The sequence below is a fragment of the Danio rerio genome, chromosome 14, assembly GCF_049306965.1.
Source record: "Danio rerio strain Tuebingen ecotype United States chromosome 14, GRCz12tu, whole genome shotgun sequence".
Lineage (NCBI taxonomy): Eukaryota > Metazoa > Chordata > Actinopteri > Cypriniformes > Danionidae > Danio > Danio rerio.
The window spans coordinates 19647481-19670096 of NC_133189.1; the positions used below are offsets into that span (position 1 = coordinate 19647481).

Below are 22616 nucleotides of genomic sequence, written 5' to 3' on the forward strand. Positions count from 1 at the left end.
CTAAAATGTCAGATTTTATGGTGTCTTTTCTCCAACCTTCTGCAATTGTGTGTATTAGTTCTTTTGTTTTGCTGTAAAAATACACAAACATTTTGTAAAAATGGACACCAAAAAATCCCGGAGGGACTGATTATTATCATAATTAAACAGATTGACTTTTTCATATATAATGGTACTATCATATTCTTTTTAAAACTCTTTGAAGAATAGAGATTCCAAAATAGCTGCTTTTATTTTTTGACTTTTATAAATGGATTTTTTTGGAAAAACAATTGAAATTAGTTTTTTTTTAATAAATATAGTTTTTGTTACATTATAAATTACTCTTACTTTAAATACATTTTAGATTGAACAACTAACACAAATATTCATATTTCAAATAAATGTTTCAAATGCTACTTTTGATCAGGTTTTTGGAATTTAATGCAATCTTTGCAGAATAAATGCCTTCATTTCTTAAAAGCTGATGATTTTGCAAGTCGTGTGCTGATCTATTATTTTCAATGCTATAATATCAGCATGTGTGTGAACAGAAGTCAAGAGGGAGAGAACAGAAAAAGAAAGTGAGGCTGTAATTCACTTCTAATTAGGCTTTGTCCTAATGAAGTAAACAAACCAATTAACAGACACAGCGCTGATAACTGAACACAAATAATTACAGGGTGAGACCATTTAGAGAATAACAAGCACACAATGACACAAACACACATTTATAAAGCAGGCAAGGACGCAGAATGAGCAACTGGAAGTAGACTTAGAGTCAACAAGTATTCAAAACTGAGAATCTTTAAAATGAATACAACAAATAAACATTGATTCATTTACACAAATCACCTTTTCAATGCGGTTTATGTCAGATTCTAAGTGTAAACATCCGTGACATACATCACTTATTATAAGAAAAGTGAGGACATACAATAAAAATGTCAACAATGTATGAAGACATTTTAATAAAGCATTACATTGGTAGCATACACTGAGTGAGCAAAAGGGGCGGGCTCAAGCCAGTGTGCAGGGGATTGTGCAATCTGATGAGAGGCAGAGCTCCTGGTTCTATGCTGTAATTGAACTATAAATGCACAAAATACAGCGATTTTGATCATAAAAATGATTAAAATCATTTAAATCATACATAAATAGCATTTAAAGCACAGATCAGAGGACAAATATTTATTTTATCATTAGCATACTTCTCATGATGGCACTGGCTCATCTGCGCCCCCTGACCGCACGTCTATGGCATACACATAACATCTCCCAAAAAATGTGTAAACTCCAACGTATGTATGACACAAACCTGTGTGAGCTCGTCTATAACGCCACGCTGCTCGCTGATTTGCAAGCGCAGGTACTCCACTTCCTGCTGCTCGTGGGCCTGACTCAGGTCCGTTAGTGATGTGTGTCTCTTCAGACCTCCAGACTGTGAGCTCTGCTTGGATTTCTCCCTCTGAACAAACACACACACACACAGAGAGAGAGAGAAAGAGAGAGAGAGAGAGAGAGAGAGATATTATCTCTTATCTGTATTACTATTAATTTTTCAATGTTTTTAATATATTTTATATTTGAAGTGCTTTGGCAATACTGTACTTAATGTCATGCCAATAAAGCAACTTGAACTTGAACTTGAACTTGAGAGAGAGAGAGAGAGAGAGAGAGAGAGAGAGAGAGAGAGAGACACGTTTTTCTATGTTCTAACAAAAAAGCAACCTACAATGTTGACATTTATTTTTTTTGGGTTGTTTTACTTTCAAAAGGCACAATTACCAAGCATCTTCAATGTGTTTATTCAATTCAATTCAATTCAACTTTATTTGTATAACGCTTTTACAATGTAGATTATGTCAAAGCAGCTTCACATAAAAGGTCATAATAAATTGTAACAGTGTACTTCAGTTTTTTAGTGTTTAAGTTCAGTTCAGCAGTTTATGTAAGCAAGTTGCAAAATTGTTAATCACAAAGCTGTCCTGACATAGTTCAGTGTACATTTTACATTTTATCTATATTCTAGAATTCAGCTTAAAGGGTTAGTGAAGCCAAAAAAATTTAAATTTGATCATCATTTACCCACCATTCACTTGTTTCAGTTTTTTTTTTTTGTCAACACAAAGCATGGTTTTTCAAACAAAGCTGAAAACCTGTAACCATTGACTTCCATACTATTTATTTTTCCTGCTATGAAAGTCAAGGGTTACACGTTTCCAGCTTTCTTCAAAATAATTTATTTTGTGTTCAGCAAAAGAAAGCAACTCATAAAGGTTTGGAGCCACTTGACAGAGTAAATAGTGAGTAAGATTTTTGATATCATTTGAAAAGTCTCAGTGTGAATGGAACAATGGTCTCATTCTCATCATACAGTAGGTATAATCTAAATAAACACTTGAAACTTCAGGCATCTTTGACGCCCTGCCGAATGTGTGTCATTTGTTATCTACCCAAATTACCTCCTGATTCTAACAGCAGGTGGGCTCTCTACTTGGAGAATGTTTTACTATGGGTTGACTATTTAAGGAAAAGTGTCAAGAAGCTCAGCGCGATTCTGTATCCAGATTAGTCTGTATGCAGCTCTCTTGCTCTATAATATGTCCAGTATATTATTAAAAGTCAGGTATGCATATTTTGATCTTAGATTTATCTTTGAGGATTTTGATGTCTTGTATTAATTGTTTATGAATTGACTAAATAACTAGCATAATACACATTTACCTGACTATTAAAATGTTATGTTTGAACACATTCTTCTAACTCTGTAATAACACTGTATTCTTGTTTCCAGACTTCCTGCTTCAGGTCAGTAAACAGACTAAAATCCAGTTGAGATGGAGCATCAGGCACAATAACTGCATTTAAGGGATCTGACAGACACTTGATATTGATTCAAGTGTAAGTAGGTGGAAAAGGACTTATTTCCGTCTAGGGTAACAAGTTGTTGCATGACTAATCTAGATAGGGTGTCTGACCCTTGTTTGAAAGTAATGTTGTTCTGAATTAGGTGTACATGGGAATCCATGAGCTTGGCTAAACCAAAATTATTATACAGAACAGTAGTTGGTTATATTTATAATATTAGCCTTGACCTCTGATTTAAATTAATAGTACCTTTAATTCAAGGGTGAACATCTAAGGAGACTAATCAAAAATACTGTAGAATGAGCAAACAAAGGAGAAGCTATCTAAAAGTATAACATTTGTTCAATAATCAAGACTGACGAGAGTATGACCTTGAGGGATGCCACCTTTTTTTCACTGAGCATCCGAATGAACAAATGCAATAGTTACAAGAGAAAAGGTTCAAACATTCATCTAAATTATATATTCATATAATCCTCTTAATGTTTTATTATTGGAGTCAGATAAAGCGAAAGATAAATATATTAATATTCTACAGTAAATCACCTCATATTAAAATTGGAGTCAGATACGAGCTTAATTGAAACTAAAACAATATTGTGCATCCACCTTCATCCACCAGTGGACACCTTCATTGGACCAACTTGGTGGACCTTATAGTGAGTAAATTTAAACCTTTGTGTGAACAACTCCTTTAAACTGTTGTCCATCAAAATGCCTTGTCTGTTGTTGATACACACATATTTATAAGTGATTGGTGCTTGATTGCCATCTTCATAAATGTCTAACCAAACCAAACTCTGGTAGAAAACGTGTCAGGTTCTGAAACACAAGATCCAAACCAGGCTAATTAAAAACACCTGTACTCACTAAACACCAAAATAGCTGGATTGAGTTGACAATTTCCATCCCAAAAGTTCTCCAAATCGCTTTCACTGCTAGAAAAGCTCATCCAAAACATTCACTGCCATAAAATGTGATAGAATTGTGTTTACAATTTATATAATAAGGCGCATGAGGACACTTTTAGCTCCTTAAATCTAAAGAGTGACAACATAAATGTATACAAGTAAATGAAAACATTTCCCAGGTAATAGAACAACAAAAGGAGACAAAATATGGCAAAAATATGGCAAAATTTTTGAAAATCAGCAAACTGATCCCAATTCAGATAAGCCAACCACCAAAACAAATTTTAGTCATGAAAATACCACCCAAACTGGATAGAAAGCCATCCATCGAACACTGTCAGAAACTACTTGTAAATTTCACAAGCAAATGCATCAAAATGACAAGTTACATAGTATATTAAATATTAAAATTCGAAAAACAAAATAGTATTTTCTTGTGAAACAAACTCCAATCTTATCTACAATGCCCTATAAAAATGTAGTGTTTTACCTATACATTGAAAAAAAAATTCCTTGGAAGATTCATTGAAAAGTAAGTGGTTTTAAACAATTTATATGGGCTGAATTTAACAAATTAAGTCAAACATTACTAAATGTAACTTATTTGTTTTCATTCATTCATTTTCTTGTCGGCTTAGTCCCTTTATTATTCCGGGGTCGCCACAGCAGAATGAACCGCCAACTTATCCAGCAAGTTTTTACACAGCGGATACCCTTCCAGCCGCAACCCACCTCTAGGAAACATCCATACAAACATTCACACACACACACTACAGACAATTTAGCCTACCCAATTAACCTGTACTACATGTCTTTGGTCTGTGGGGAAAACCTGAGCACCCAGAGGAAACCCACGCGAAGGCAGGGAGAACATGCAAACTCCACACAGAAACTGCAACTGAGCCGAGGTTCGAACCAGCGACCTTCTTGCTGTGAGGCGACAGCACTACCTACTGCGCCACTGCCTCACCCTTATTTGTTTCAGTCCATTTAAAATTATTTATAACCACTTACCTTCAAAACATGTAGGAAATCCAATTAATAATTTTTAGTATATGTCGAATAAAACAAAAGTGAAGTGTTCATTTTATTATTAATTAAAATTTTTCAAATAAGAAAAACCTAATTCAATTATTGCAATTAAAGTTATTACAAATGTAAAATATAATAATTTTCTTCTCATATTAAGCAAATTTTCATTTCTGATTATCAAGGTCAAGCCAATCATATGCTGAGTGTTAACTCAAGTCCAGTCCTACATTTTTCCCAGTTATTTTCACACTTCTGTCAGTAACACACCTGTTCTGCGTTCTCTCTGCTGAGCGTCTTCAGTTTGTCCTCCATGCGCTGTAGAGTTTGCTGCAGCTCTTCATTCTTCTTATTCAACCGTTTGTTCTTCTCAAACAGAGGCTTCATTTCTCCTTCTGCTTCTCGCACTCGTTTCAGCTGTAAAGCAGAGAAAAGCCTGATTGCATACATCCCAGAATGCAAGATCTATTGTGATTTCCATCAAAATGTAGAACTGACATTTGTCTTATAAATTTGAACACAAAATAAATGTAGAACCGTGGCTTTAGTATCGAACAGGTTGAAATTTAAATATCAAAAAACAACTACAGGTGCCATTACCCATAAAACATTTACATGTTAATGCTCAAAATATTTACAAATGCAAGTTTGATATTTGTTTGGCTGCTATCTGACATAAAATCTGGGCCCTGAAGCAGAAAGAGTGTATAACACATAAAAGCTTGAGCATTAGCAATAGTCTGCACTTCAAATAAAAAAGTAAAAACATATAAATATATATATATATATATATATATTCATATTAAAAAAAAAGTTTTGCAATAACAAAAAAGCCTTCCAATCTAGTAAAATGTGGTTTGTTAATTAAATTTGACATACTAATCATTGAAAATACTACATATGTTAATTTTAATTAAAACACTGATAAAAATTAAACATTCCAATAATAATACATTGCATATTTAAATTACAATTTTGAAAGAGTTTTGTTTATTTTTACTTTTGTTTTCAGTACATTATATTTAGTTTTCTGTTCATATGTTAATTAAAGGTATACTATGCAATTGACAAATGATTTGAACACCGTGTCAGACCAACATCAGCAGTAATAGGCGTGTCTGTTCATATGTTAATTAAAGGTGTACTATGCAACTGACAAATGATTTGAACACAGTGTTAGACCAACATCAGCAGTAAGAGACATGTCTAGTTGCAATAACAGAGATTTAAAATAGGTGTGATGGGTGGGTTTGTTTTGGTGCTTTCAAATCATTATATGGCAAAAGAATCACTTAAAGTGAGCCTTTAATTAATTCTTAATGCAATGTTTTAGTATTGTGTTTTGTACCAAATTAATAATATGGTTTTCTACTGTAGCACCTGTATTATCATTGTTAACGATAACACATTGTGAAGGTGAAGCATCTTTGTAGCTCATGTAACTAGCTATATTACAATTACTGTATCATTTAATCGGGATGTATTCTGCCCCTTTTACAACATGTAAAACAAGTCTCTGATTTCCCTATGTGAAGTGTGTATGTGAAGTTTTAGCTAAAAATATCCTAAGGGGCCCATCACACCAAATACACTTTTTGCGTTGAGAGAAGCATCTATTAAATGGTTTACCAATGGTTGAATGGTTGTGCGCTCGCAGTTGAAAAATGTCAACTCTGAGTGTGATACGTCAGTCACATCTTTTTTATTCTCCAATCAAATGAAAGCAGAGGCTGGGTTTCCATTGAGGTGACAGCAGTGTTTGTGTTGTCAAGACGACTACAGAGACTTTTAAAGATGGAGGAGAGACTAGTGGATGCAATTTTTAGTGTTATCCAGAGCTGTATGACTTTACAAATCTTGAATATCACAATATTTTTAACTATTAAAATTATAACAATATCAACACCAACACAAACACAATATGCAGCTGATTCAGTTTTTGCCTTGTGACATCAAAAAAACTGCACTGTGCTTCTTTTTCCTATAATGCTTTTGAACCATGCGCTTTTTGGACTTTGTGCCTGGATCGTGAAATAGAGCCCAATGTCTATATCTAATAAGGGAGAGATCGTCACTAATAGGTGGGGTTTTCCCCCTCTGATGGCATGTATAAAGGGAGAATGTAAATCAAAGTGTTTCTGCAGACTGCAATTATAAAAAAGTGTTATTATAAAAAAAAGAATTAATACTTTTTACCAGTAGCAGTTGGTTATATTCACAGTCTATTGCTACACAGCTGTGTTTAAACCACTCATAAAAGTGATTTTGCATAATAGATCCCGTTTAATAAAACAGTTATGGGTTGTAAAATATATATATGCCACGCACTAATTTGAAAAATTGTCACTGTTTTTTTTTTAAAGTGAAATTCTAAAAATCACAGGAGTCATTTTTTTTAAACAAAAGTTCCACAAGATATTTTTAGTGTGTAAGAAGAATATTCTATCATACATAGTATTAAGTGTGAGAGAAAACATTATGTACAGTATGTGTACCAGTTCGTTTCTCTCATCTGACAGCAGTGTGTTTCTGTCCTCGAGTTTTCTGATGACAGACTGCAGTTCAGCAATTTTCAGCTGAAACCTGCGTACATCCCTCTCATCCACTTCCTGTGAACAGAAAAACATGCTTTATTGAGTGATGGAGAGGTAAAGCTGGCTCTATATGCAATTCAATGTTGGATGTGCTCTAATGGATGCTAATGTTGCTGATGATATAAAAGTTTTTTTGTCAGTGGTCACAGAACACAACAGACCTGATTAATGACAGAGTCTGAGTTTTCCCCGAGAGACGGCACCACCTCTCTCTTTGGACTGCCATAATTGCGCTCTGATTCCTCTTTCTGCAGCAGGAGGCGCTGTGTTTGACCCGCCTGTACACCCAGCTCTTTTTCCAGTGACTGAACCACACGATCTCTGCTCTTCAACTCATCCATCTGAAACACACACATACAGCTGAAGTCAGAACTGTTACATTTGAATTCTTTTATATTTTTCCCCAATTTCTGTTCAACGGAGAGTTTTTTTTTTAACATTTCTAACCACAATATTTTAATAACTCATCTCTAATAACTTATTTATTTTATCTTTGCCATGATGATGGTACATAATGTTACTACATACTTTTCAAGTTACTAGTATTCAGCTTAAAGTGCAATTTAAAGGCTTAACTAAGTTAAGTAGGTTAACTAGGCAGGTTAGAGTAATTAGTTAAGTGATTGTGTAACGATGTTTGTAGACTATCAAAAAAACTGCTAAAGGGGGCTAATATTATTGACTTTAAAATAGTTTAAAAAATGCAATTATTTGTTAAAAAAACACTGTAGGAAATACTTTAAAATGTCCTTGTTCCATAAAATATCACTTGAAAAATATTTGAAAAATAATTTGGTTGTGTAAGTATTTGACAGAATTTACTTATACACTTATATATACTTATTTATATATTTATTTATACATCAGTTCTGTCTGGTTCTCAAATCTGATTGGCTGATAGCCGTGCGATATTCTGCAATATCAGAACTCCTGCAGCCTCTTTACCCTTTGTGTATTACTCCGCCCACATACAGCCAGCAAAAAGCAGACACTACAGATCTAAAGTTTAAAAGATGCACGCTCAAATGTTTAATTGTCAGCTTATGATTTGAATCCGGAAGAAAGTAGTTCCTCATACAAAGTTTTTGAGACTCTCCATGTTTGACTTAGTTTTTATATACACAATTATGCCATCAAACTGTTGTATAAACGCAATATCAAACTCGTAGCAGTGCGATATGGCTGTATATCGGCACTGGTGGGGGCACCAAGTCACTCGGCCTGCTGCCTTGTGCCAATGCACGCCTCCCACCAGTGCCGATATATATATCTGATGGACTGACAACTAAAATGGTTGTGCCCATGTTATGACATATTATGTTTTGTATATCAGTGTTATAAAATATTCATCTGCCACTTTATTAGGTACACATTACTAGTACAGGGTTGGACCCCCTTTTGCCTTCAGAACTGCCTTAATTCTTCGTGGCACAGATTCAATAAGTAATACTGTAAATATTCCTCAGAGATTTTGTTCCATATTGACATGATAGCATCAAGCAGTTGCACATCCCTCGTTCCACCACATGCCAATGGTGCTCTATTGGATTGACATCTGGTGACTGTGGAGGCCTTTTGAGTTCAGTAAACTCATTGTAGTGTTCAAGAAAGTCTGAGATGAGTGGCACTTTATGACATGGTGCGTTATCCTTCTGGAAGTAGCCATCAGAAGATGAGTACACTGTGGTCAGTTACTGTAGCCTTTCTATCAACTCATACCAGTCTGACCATTCTCTTCTGACATTTGGCATCAAGTAGTCATTTGCAACCACAGAACCATTCTCTGTAAACCCTAGATATGGCTGTGCATGAAAATCCCTATAGGCCAGCAGTTTCTAAACTACTCAGCCCACCATGCACCAGCAACCAAGCCAAGTTTTTATAAAAGCATGGTGCCTGTCAATGAATTTGGTGGGCAGGGAAAACCACACACATTACGATGGGCCTCAAAACCATTGGGATTTAGGTCTTATTTTAACATCTGGAAGTTTAAAAAAAGAGACTTGTTTGGTTTATATAACACCAATATGACATTGGACACATAATACCTACTAAGTTATGCCAAAACAGCTTACAAAAGTTGATTATCATCATAGGTGCCCTTTAAAAAAATTACCTTTTAATTATTGACATCAACGGATATTATAAATGAAATATTGTGAGAATATGTGTGGCCATAATACCCAGTAAAACATTTGTCGGTTGATTTATTCAATGAAATAAACACTAGGGGTGTGACATGACTAGGCGAGACGAGACACAAGATTGGGTTCATGAGAACGAGATGAAACGAAATTTTTACACTCATTTTAAGAAATTGTCTTTTATTCAACTGCAAAAAAAAAAAAATCACAAATTGCAAAACTATTTAGGTGCTTTTTTTAAATTAACTTGTAGTGAATGTTATTTTACTTATATTTTAAATAATTCTATGGAGTAAAGGACATGCAAACACTGCAAAATATTTTGCTAATAGCCTATGTGAATGTAAAATCATTTTTTAGAATTCTAAATATTAGCAAATATTTGCTAATATATAAAAGGAAAATAGATTTTTATTCAACTGAAAACACATTAAGGTGCTTTTTTAAAAATGTAATGAATGGAATTTTGTTTTATATTTTAATTAATTCTATGTCATTAAGGACACGCAAACACTATGTTTAGCTATAAACTCTACTGACTGGCTTCTCACCCAAGCAACCAAGTGACACGTGACACAAAGCTTGAGTTATCAGGTGTGTGCAAAGCACTTCATTTGCAGTTAAAATCCAATCCTACCTCCAATATGTAATGCTAATTTCACTCTCATGCTCCATCATAACATCACAACTCAAGAGACAACATTTCACCTCAACAAGAAATCTTGTTGCGATTTAATCTTGCAAAATCTTGTCACACCCCTAAAAAACATATAAACATTGTGTTTGTTTATTTAAAGCAAACACACTGACTGAAAACAGACTATCTTTCATGTTTCCATTTTGGTGACATATATGTATGTATTTAATTTATCATTCTTACCAGCCTCCGTATTTCTCTCTCACTCTCGCGTTTGATTCTCTGGATCTCATCTTGATGAGCCTGATGGGCTACTCTGAGATCAGCCGCTTTGGCCCGGTCCGCCTGTACAGCATGGGCCAGTGCCTCTTCTGCCTGCCTCCGTGACGTCTTGGCTTCCTGAAGCTCCTGCGTCAGTCTGAGTTTCTCAGCCTCGTAGCTCCTGCGGGCCTCCTCTCGCGCCTCCTCTTTCAGGGCATTTCGTAACTCACTGCTGGCCCCGTCCCGTAAAACGCACACCAGCGCCTGCAGCCGGGCCAGTTCTGTCTCGCGGACACGTGCAGACCGGGCCAGCTCAGCCTCATGCTGTCGGGACAGGCTCTCTCGTGCGGCCGCCACCTCGCGCTGCTTCTCCTCATGGAGTTTGACACGGAGTTCAGTAAGTGCCACCGAGTGCTTGTGCTGCTCAGTTTCACGCTGGGCCCGTAACTCCTGGAAACGCTCTCGTAATTTGGTCATCTACACAAATGACAGACAAGATGTGTGTATTTCCTCTCTCACTACAAAAGAAGGTGACATTAGCATTTCATAATTAAGGTGCCATAGAAAGCATTGATCCAATATGTTAAATTGTTCTCATATCTAAATAGAAGGTATGTGGCTTAGGAAAGTGAAAATAAAAAAGTCCCAAATATAATACGGCTGGTTTTGACCATATTTGGAAGGGTCATGAATATTATTGAGCTTTACTCTGATGCTTCAGCAGCTCATTTCAGTGCCTGATGCTCACACACTCATACACACACACAGGGTTGGGCGATTTGGCCTAAAATCAAAATCTCGACTAATTTTAACTTGATTAGGATTAATGAACGATTATTTTATTTAATATTTAATTTATATATTTATTATTTATCAATATTTAATAAGTTTAAGTTTTGTAAAGTGAATATGCTCATATTACAATGAGAGATTTCCTAATAAAGGGTGCATTATTTGATTTTAAAATAATTGAAGGAGACACTCATTACTTACTATCTATGATTAGTTATTAAACATCAATGCCGAACAACTGAAATTAGAACACACATTGCCTGAAACGCAGCTCTCCACGCCAGTCACCATTGTCACCGCTACCAAACCAAAGAATCACAAAGCTTGTGCTACGTGCCGTTGTGACGTGTCGTAAAATTTTTTGAGAGGTGCGTGGGTGTGCGAAGGCTGTGTCGGAACGCATGTGTGCACTTGTCTGAGGTATAATCTCAGAATAATATGACAAGTAAAAATCAACTTTAACAGAGTGGGGTCACGTGACTCCACACACGGTAGGGAAAGTAATTGAAGAAATTGACCTGGACAAATTTGAACGATTATAGGTTGTGACGGGCAACGCGGTGGTGCAGTGGGTAGCACATTCGCCTTACAGCAAGAAGGTTGTTGGTTCGAGCCTTGGCTGGGTCAGTTGGCATTTCTGTGTGGAGTTTGCATGTTCTCCCCGTGTTCGTGTGGGTTTCCTTATTCCTTGCTCCAAAGACATGTGGTACAGGTGAAATGGGTATGGTAAAATTGACTGTAGTGAATGAGTATGTGTGTTTACCAATGATGGATTGTGGCTGGAAGGGCATCCGCTTTGTAAAAACATATGCTGGATAAGTTGGCGGTTCATTCTGCTGTTGCCACCCCAGATTAATAAAGGGACTAAGCCGAAAAGAAAATAATTGAATTAATGAATATAGGTTATGAATGTCGATTTTGATTACCTTTTGATTAATTGCTCAGCCCAACATACACAATAATCATAGTTTGGTTGTCGAAAGATATTTTAATAATCTCTTTAAGTGGAGTGGTAGAGATGTTTAATTTAAGCAGAATTAGTGCTTGAGCTATCTTTTGCCGCCAGAAAATGACTTACACCAACTTACATGTGTGTGTTGCCTCATTATAAACAAATCTGCCAAATTTCACAATATACACATTTAAGTAATGAAAAAAAATGCCTCTTAGGGATGGCACTGAATGAAATTATAATCCATATGTATAGCAATTTACATTCTGATGAACTGCAAACATGTGATGCTTCGCAAAACTGGTTATTTTTTTATTTATTTATTTTTTAAGCCTGTCCCATTTTCAACAATATTATAACATAAGCTTAGATCTACTTACAAATTAGGGAAACCTTGGCATCTTTAATGTTCACATTATGCTTTACTGGGATAGAAAATAAAAATAAAATATAAAACATATATATAAAACATTTTTATATAGAAACATAAAAATGAAATTGTACTTAACATTTATTAACCTCATGTTCTTGCAAATCTGTAAGAATTTGACATGTTTGACATCCAATGTAAATAAAAAGAAAATATAAAAAGAAAATAAAAAAAGTTATGGAAGCCAATAGAAACCAATAACTATTTAACTACCTACCAGCACTAATCAAAACACCTTCTTTTGTGTTTAGCAAATACAAGAAATTCACATACGCATAGTAAATAAATGTTGGGAGCTTTTCCATGTGTGGTAAGTTCAAGGAACTAACCAACTGGACAGGTAGTAGTTCCCAAAGAACTACCTTTGTCCTAGACCCTTTTCTGGTTGCATTTACAGTCTCTAGGAACTCTAGGAAGAACTCTAGTATGCTGGCCAACAGCGACACCAAGTGCTGCATTTGAATAATACAACACTTAAAAGATAAAGGATTATCAAAGTTATGTTTTTGTTTTGTGTCTCATGATAACAAGGATGAAATGCAGAGATGGATACTGCAACAGCAAATTATTAAAAATACCTAAATTAATGTTTCATTGATAATATTATTTGGTGGTTTCACGGCATTATTATTTGTCATTAACTACTACAGTATGTACTTATATCAGAACAAATATGCATTAGTTGCTACTATATATTTATGGTGAATTTGTGTGTACAAATTAATATTTTTTTCAGATTCTTTACTGACATTTTACTCAATAAAACAACAATTTTAAAAAGATTTGAAAAAGTACAAATGCATAATTTCTATACATTATATTATGCACATTTTTAATCTGTTTTACATCACGTCATGATACTGTATATACTTACATACATAAGCAAATACAAGTAGATAAAAGCTCCCTTATATATTCTCTCGTCTGTTGTACATACAGTGCTCAGCATATTTCAGTGTATCCCTCACAAATCTCTTTTTTAAAGTTGATTTTTAATAGGAAGCTATACAATATTATATTTGTGCATACATATTAGATTAGTCAGTACTGAAGCTAAATCTGGAGCTCTCTAACAAAATAACTCACAATAATGATCCAAAAACTAGTACACCCAAATTTATATGTTATAGAAAAACATTAAATACAATTTTAAAAAAGAGAAAACATCAAGAGAAACAAAAAAAATGAAAAAAATTAGTTGAAATTTTGTAGGTTGTACTTTTTTTTTTTGCAGTATTTTGCTTGAATTTAATTGTAATATCCTTCAATTTCTAAATAAGTTTGGTGACTAAAATATTATTTTAAGAAATATATCAGTTTAATAAATTAGTTTTATTTAAATGCACTAAAATACAGCCTATATTCACTGAGAAATGGATAAAATATTCAATTTTAAAATGGAGTGTATTCAATTATGCTAAGCACTGTATATACACTCAATTAATCACAATAGGCTTAGCAAATGTAAATTAAAATAATAGAATAATATAGGTAGAAATTTAAATTAAATAAAATGGAGGGAAGAAAGATGTAACACATAAATAAATAACAGTCAAACTGTAAATATTAAGTTTGAATTAATTTGCTTTAAATATGTCAGTAAATATTTGACTGGAACCTTTGTTTGTTTTTTTCTCTGTAAAGCACTTTGTGCAGTCTTGTGGCAGTTGAAAGCCTGCTAAATTGAACTTGAACTCGAACTAATCCATTGATTAAAAGTTGGAAGAAAATGTCCTTCAATTTAGGCAGTATAAGATGTCTAGATATCAATGTTGAACAGTAGGTCATACTTTTTGTTTTATTGTGTAAACTGGAATCTGTAATTAAATCAAATATTCCTACAATAGGGCAAGGGTTGATTAATACATGCAAAAAATACATAAAAATAAATACAATAATAACATGATCAAATTATAGCTGTTTTACTAACCAAATTTTTAGTTTACCTGAAGTAGAATTTTAGAGCTGCTAAAACATAAATGAATTCACAGTGACAGTTCACAGTTTCCAAATATTTTAAACAATAACTAGCTAAAAGACACCAAAAACCCCTTAGCAACACAATAAGATTTGCATACACAGAAAATTTCATAACATAACCTTGATTGTTTACATTGTTTTGGTCAGTCAATTTGAAGTCGTTATAAAATTCAGCACAAATTTTATTTTTAATTTAAACTGTAAAATTACATTATATTAAACAAAATTACATTATTAAAATTACATTATATTAAATGTGCAACCTTTGAAATATGTGTAAGTAAAAGTTTGTGTAGCTAAAGACAAAACCGAGACAAGCTTATTTGCACTTCAAATCTTTGCATTCATTTAAAGGCAAAAAAAAAAATGGGAAGTAAAAATACTTTAGATTTTCCTTCTCAATCAATCATGTCAGCCTACTATTAGTTTTATAATTTTAATATTCAAAGCCTGTAACATGGACTTACAAGCCTTGTTTGTATTTATAATTGGTATATTTCAATATTTGGCACCTATTCATTGCTTCCAATATTAGCCAAATCTTTCTTCGCCAGTTTTTTTATAATAACTTAAAAATGAAAAGTAGTGAGAAGGCAAAAAGAGCTGAAAGAAATAAATGGTTACAAACTGCTCTGGCATTACGATAAGCTCAGAGTAAAAACATTCTTTCAGAGATTTATTTTACCAGGTCCAAAACCACGTTTGCACAATTTGATTATGTGAAATAATTCCCTCTAACACCATAAACCACCACATTTGTCCAGGCTTTCCAACAATGTTAAGCTTCCCCATTGTTTGACGCTTTCAGAGGGTGTTGCATGTTTTCTCTTCTTGTCCATGAATAAATCACTGGCACACAGTGATTCTGCTGATGGATTTTGGGATAATATGATTAATTACAGGATAAATCTTCCAACTGAACAGACAAGATTTGTGTTAAATAAAGCAAGAACTGAAGCTATATTCAGAGAGCCAGCAAACTAGTTGTTGTTTGCTTTGTTTAAATTGATATATTTGTTTGTAGTCCAAAAACAAGAAATCTGACAGATTAGGAGCAAAATTGTGAGTAATTTGGGACGCCACATATGCATGAAACAGCACGGGCTCAGATCTTGTCGCCTGATTCACAGAAGAATGTCAAAAAAAGAGCATGAGCAGAGGGCAAAATTAATTTCCACAGTGACTTGCGAATCAGCATAATGCCAGGAGAAACAAGTCATTACTATGGCAACTAGTGTTCTGGATACAAATTACCATGTTACTCGGCTCCATTTAGATCCAAAAATCAGATTGAATCAAATATAAAGACATTTCCTTTTGAAAATGGAGTACATGTCAGCATATTTTGCTATTTATTATAGAAATAAGATCTCTTGATATGATAAATAGAGAAATTCAAATATACATTTGGATTTATACCACTGATATTCAGAATATGAATGTGTAATAATATAATATAATATAATATAATATAATATAATTTAATTTAATTTAATTTAATTTAATTTAATTTAATTTAATTTAATTAATATAATATAATATAATTTAATTTAATTTAATTAATATAATATAATATAATATAATATAATATAATATAATATAATATAATATAATATAATATAATATAATTAATATAATATAATATACAGTGCATCTAGAAAGTATTCACAGCGCTTCACTTTTTCCACATTTTTTATGTTACAGCCTTATTTCAAAATGGATTAAAACATGTATTTTCTCAAAATTCTACACACAATACCCCATAATGACGATGTGAAAAAAAATTATTTTGAAATTGTTGCTAATTTATTAAAAATAAACACACCATGATGCTGCCACCACTATGCTTCATTGTAGGGATGGTATTAGCCTGTTGATGAGTGGTGACTGGTTTTCTCCAAACATAACGCCTGGCATTCAATCCAGAGTTCAATTTTAGTGTCATCAGACCAGAGAAGTTTGTTTTTTTATGATCTGAGAGTCCTTCAGATGCCTTTTGTGGGGCTTCTATCTGGCCACGTCACCATAAAAGCCTGATTGGTGGATTGCCGTACAGATAGATGTCCTTCTGTGAGGTTTTCCTCTCTCCAGAGAAGAAAGCTAGAGCTCAGACAGAGTGACTATTGTGCTACTGATCACCTCCCTGACTAAGGCCCTTCAACCGGATCACTCAGCTTAGATGGGCGGCCAGCTCTAGGAAGAGTCCTGGTGGTTCCACACATCTTCCACTTACAGATGATGGAGACTGCTGTGCTTATTGAAACTTTCACAGCACCATCAATTTTTCTGTAACCTTCCCCAGCCTTGTGCCTCAAGACAATCCTGTCTCAGAGGTCTAAAGATAATTCTTTTGTCTTCATGATTGGTTTGCACTTTGACATGCACTGTCAACCCTGGAATCGTATAGACAGGTGTATGGCTTTTAAATCATGTCCAATCAACTGAATTTACCACAGGTGAAATCCAATTAAGCTGTTGAAACATCACAAGAATGATCTGTGGAAACAGAATGTACCTGAGCTCAATTTAGAGCTTCACGGCAAAGGCTGTGAATACTTATGTACAGTTGAAGTCAGAATTATTAGCCCCCCTGAATTATTAGCCCTCCTGTTTATTTTTTCCCCAATTTCGGTTTAACGGAGAGAAGATTTTTTCAACGCATTCCTAACATAATAGTTTTAATAACTCATTTCTATTATTTTGCCATGATGACAGTAAATAATATTCCACTAGATATGTTTCAAGACACTTCTATACAGCTTAAAGTGACATTTAAAGGTTTAACTATTAAAGGTTAATTAGGTTAACTAAGCAGGTTAGGGTTATTAGGCAAGTTATTGCATAACGATAGTTTGTTTTGTAGACTATCGAAAATATATAGCTTAAAGGGGCTAATAATTTTGACCTTAAAATGGTTTTGAAAAAATTCAAAACTGCTTTTACTCTAGCCGAAATAAAATAAATAAGACTTTCTCCAGAAGGAAAAAAAAAATATATTATTAGACATACTGTGAAAATTTCCTTGCATACATAGAGAAACATGAATTAGTCTTTAAAATTGGGCTCTGTTCAGATTTACAAAGGTTTCTGTTATGCTGAAATGAGTAGGAAATAGTGAATATTAGGTCCTGTGGTTAGGTTGCAGATGAGCTAAAACTAGTAAGCTGTTAGTTAACACTTAATTGTAAAGATTTAAGTTACTTTAGTGTCTATGCAAATAAAATGCACAACTCAATTTATTTAATATTTCAATTAAATTGTAATTAACATTATGGTGTGACCAAGAGCTTCAACTTGTGTTAGTGAGAGACAAGTTGTTGTAGTACAAAATAAAGTATAAAGTTCTAAAAACTTAAAACATTTGCAGAAACGTATGACATCAAAACATTTGAGTAAACTTGCTAATTTGTTTTGAGTAATAAGAACTTATCAGGTTTTATGGTGAATTTGATAGAGTTTAATGGTTGGTTTACCCCCCAAAAAAGAAATTTACTCACCATCATGTGAACCTCATTAAAACATTAATGAGATTTTAAAGAAAGCTGAACAACTGTAACCATTGACATCATAGTAAGAAAAAAATACTACGGAAGTCAATGGTTACAGGTTTTCATCTTTCTTCATAATATCTTCTTTTGTGTTCATTAGAAAAAAGAACGTCAAACAGGCTTAGAATAATTCAGGGGACATTGCATTATATAATTGTAGACAGCCTACTCATTCTTGAGTGAACTATCCCTTTAAGCACATTTTGTGAAGAAGGTCAACATATTGGATATGAAAATCAAAGAGTAATTAGTGAACATTGGTGTACCTTCCCTCTTTCCTGTTGCAGTTCATTTTGTACATCGCTCAATCTACTCTTCAGCTCTTCATTGGCCGTCTGTAGAGTTTCCATCTCCTGTTTCCCTCGGCTCTTCTTAGGAGGCGGGGCTGCGGTGGGCGTGGTCGCAGCCATCCTCTCCAAAAGGTGCTTTTCCAGTCAAATCCACACTTCAGATCTCACTCCAAAACATCTGTAGCACTGGACATGGACCGCACCACCACCATCTTCCTCTTCTTCTGCTGGACACACAGAAAGAGTAAGCATGAAGCTAGCTTTCACAATGACCGCAGGGAACACACACAGTTGTTCCACTAAGTAAGAGTGAGGGTGTTGCCTTTACACATGCTCACAGACTGCAGTTAACACAAACAATCTGACACACACACACTCACATGTGCCATTTGTTCACTGGAATTCGGCTCAAATGTATTTGGCATGTTTGTGTCTCCCTCTAGTGGTGCCTCATGATACTAATTTTCTACAGACAGAACATTCACTGTATGGTGAAAGATGTTGGTCAAATACAATGTGTTTTGTGTGTGTATATATAATAAATTGTAATATTATTATACTGTATTTTGATCAAACACAATTACATGAGGCTTTGCCACTTCAAATAATGTAAAATATCTGTAAACAAGGTATTGCAAGACTAATTCTCTTTTTTCCCCTCTGTTTTGCAAAATAAATATTCATTTAAAGCTATATATTATCATTTAAAGCTATAAGCTCCAGGTCAATGTTCTGCCAAGCACATTTGTAAAGCTAATATACGCTTTAATCTAATTCAATTGAAAATTGTTTCTCACGTCTTTAAATTTATTTATATTGTAATTACTAATTTTTTTAAGAATAACCTTCCTTAGCTGGTTAAAATTACATATTTAGCTTAAGAACATGGTATTAGTTTTAAACTAGATATTTTTATTCATACACTATGAGAACTTATTTTACATGTAGCTGTACTCAAAATCCATCACACAAATCTTAAGTAAAGAACACAAGTGATTTGCAGTACATTTCAAAGCTTGCACTATAAGAATCAATAATTCAATTATTGTAACTAAATAGACACAACGATGACTTTTTAACACGATAAATCATGATGATAAAATAATCTTGAATTGTAACTTTATAGTCCTTTACTGTATAAACATATACTCTAAGGCATGGGTGTACAATTCTGTTCCTGGAGATACCTTCCAGCAGAGTTCAGCTCCAACCCTGATCAAACAGTATGATCTGATGGAGCACTTGGTAATTAAAGGCAGGTGTGTTCAATCAAGGTTGCAGCTGAACTCTGCAGGAAGGTAGATCTGCAGGAACAAGGTTAAACGCCTCTGCTCAAAGTACTGCACAATATTGAAAAACAAATTGAAATTACAATATTTTGTTTTTCGATATATATCGCGATACGAATACAATTTCACAAGATTACTTAACTCTATTTGAAAATAATTCCTAATTTTAGATAGATTGAGATAATTTTGGAGGGCAGTGCATCTGCATAAACTATACTATTTATGCTTTTGAATTACATTATGAGACCTTGATCTTTCCTCCAACCACTTTTTACCTTAAAAAGTTGGAAAAAGTGACTTTTATAAACACTTTTAATAGTTTATAGTAATATGTTGTTTTGGTTGGTGTTGTACTATATATTACTGTACAAAAACCGTGTAATTAACTGCCAGTACATTTTCTGTTATTTTACAGACTTATTCCTCTATAATTGATTATACATTATATTATTTCATTCATTCATTCATTTATTTTTTTCTTTTCAGCTTAGTCCCTTTATTAATCTGGGGTCACCACAGCGGAATGAACCGCCAACGTATCCAGCGGATGTCCTTCCAGCCACAACCCAACACTGGGAAACCCATTTACGCACATACACTACGCCAATTTAGCTTACTCATTTCACCTATACGTCATGTCTTTGGACTCTGGACCCACGCGAACAGGGGAAAACATGCAAACTTCTCATATAAATCCCAACTGATCCAGCCGGGGCTCGAACCGGCAACCTTCTTGCGGTGAGGCGATCGTACGACCCACTGCACCTGCGAGACACCCACTATATTATTTAAAACTACTAAATGTCAATAAAAGTAACTTAAACTGAAGAGTTTTCTGGCTAGTAAAATGACGTCAAATACATAAACGTAGCACAATGTAACATAAAATATCACTGTATAGTTTTAATAGTATAAATAATATAAATTAATCTTTGTTAAAACTACAAACTTTATAATTTCTTATGACCACATCGTGGTTTAAATAAAAAAAAAAAACTCAAACAGTGACTGGCCTTAAAAACATATCCTGTCCAACAGTTTTTCTGCTCTCTAACACACACAGGCTACGAAATCTCTCCAATAAGCAGCACAAAGCACTAAAACTACTATAACACACTATAAGGCACATTTGGATCAGGATTGTAGTTCAACCTCTTGGAGAAAATGAGTGTTCTGCAAACTCATATGAACTCTTAATGACATTTCATAGTTACGTCATCTGTTCCTAAGTGTTTTTTTTTTAAGCAAGATGACAGCAAACTAGGGGCTTGCATCAGTGAAACATTTGCTAAATATATCCGCCAAACTCACACACAAACACACATTTGGCTCCCAGATGTCCAGCCAGTCACAAGAGTTTACTGCCGGTCTTCAGATATTGCAAGTTTACGAGGAACATCAAAGTCATGTTCACTATGAAAACAGGAGAGTAAAAAAATAAAGCAACTTTAGTGCAATTTGCGCTTTTAAGTAGTCAGGAATCTGCAGAAAGACTATAAACTCTTTCTCTTAAAAAAAAAAAAAAAACAGAGTCGGTCGTAAATATGGTGTTTAAAACTAGTATTTGAGGTAGAACAGACACACATGCAAACACCAGGTTTATTATTTCTGACTAAAAATACAAGTATATTTTTGCTAATGAAGATAAAGGATTGAAGCAGAAATAAATTAAAAAAGATCATAAAAATATGCATGTGGCATATTTAGAGAGAAAAAAACAATTAAAGTAAATATTAAACGTGCAACAAAAAACACCTAGAACGATGTATTTACACAGAAATGTGGGCATCTATTTCCAATGGGCCTGGCTGTAAATATGATTATAGCATGACATGTTGGTCAAAGATAGTGAACATTCTGTCATCATTTCCTCACGCTTTACTTGTTTCAAACCCTTATGAGTTCCTTTCTTCTATTAAATACAAAAGAAAATATTTAGGAAAATGTTGGAATCCTGTAACCATTAACTTCCATTGTATCGGTTTTCTTATTATGAAAGTGAAGTTTACAGGTTTCCAGCTTTTTTCAAAATATCTTCTATTATGCCCAATTGAAGAAATCCATAAAGGTTAAAAGCCACTTGAGCAGTTGAGGGAGAGAAAATAATGAGCAAATTTTCATTTTGGGCTGAACTATCCCCTCAATGCAGGTTATTGTGCAGTTCATAAATCCTTTGGCTGATCTGTTGTGCTGGGTATTGCTTTATTGTGTTTGAAGATAACATCTACAATAAAAAGTTATGCATTTGATCCACAGATATTGTGCAAATTTAAGAACAAAACTTTGTCGTATAATTTCTACAATGACCAACACAATGCATAAATATTCAAAAATTACACCACAAGCAAGCAAGCATATCCTGCTTAATACATGGCTACTTCCCACAAATATATATTGATTTGGGCCCAAATATTTTTGAGTCTAAATAAGTGTTTGTGAAGAAAGTAGTTGCTATAGCAAAAAGTCATATAAATCGATCCCTTCTTTCATAGCTTTTTACCATATAAATAATTATGGGTGCAAGATAAATTAATTTGTATTAAACTGTTTTTTAGTCATATACTGCACCTGTTTGTTATTTAAGAATGATTACATTAACCATTCCATTACAGTGTACAAAGCAGTAATCTAGACAGTTAGTTGCAGTTCTGTTAACATGCCCTGCAATTTCATGTTCAATATAATAACAACTATAACAAAGATTAAAGACACTAACAAGAGATATATTTAAGTACTATTTATACAAAATATTTATAATGTTTTTTTTTTAACATTGTAGAAACTCACCAAATGTAAAGCTTTCTAACAAGCAGACCTGGATGAGCCTGTGCTATCAATTTTTATGTGACCTAAGCATAACAAACCTCTGGACCAATAAGAATCTACTAATCCAGATACTGGTGTAATAA

General features: G+C 33.8%; 1 protein-coding gene across 5 annotated transcripts in view; it reads right to left on the reverse strand.

Moving 5' to 3' along the window:
- The window catches only part of jakmip1 (janus kinase and microtubule interacting protein 1), a 66519-nt gene that overhangs the window by 32369 nt on the left and 11534 nt on the right, over positions 1–22616 (reverse strand). For 2 of the 5 annotated variants that reach the window (XM_073921773.1, XM_073921775.1), the window contains exons 2-7: positions 18395–18642; positions 10409–10903; positions 7546–7725; positions 7286–7399; positions 5061–5207; positions 1298–1447 (exon numbers count right to left, since the gene is read on the reverse strand). In XM_073921773.1, coding sequence (XP_073777874.1) covers positions 1298–1447; positions 5061–5207; positions 7286–7399; positions 7546–7725; positions 10409–10903; positions 18395–18538 — 1230 coding nt within the window. In that variant the 5' untranslated portion in view covers positions 18539–18642. Of the gene's footprint in view, positions 1–1297; positions 1448–5060; positions 5208–7285; positions 7400–7545; positions 8206–8636; positions 10904–18394; positions 18646–22616 lie in introns of all 5 variants that reach the window. The other 3 variants (XM_073921774.1, XM_009291012.5, XM_073921776.1) reach the window with 2 other exon arrangements.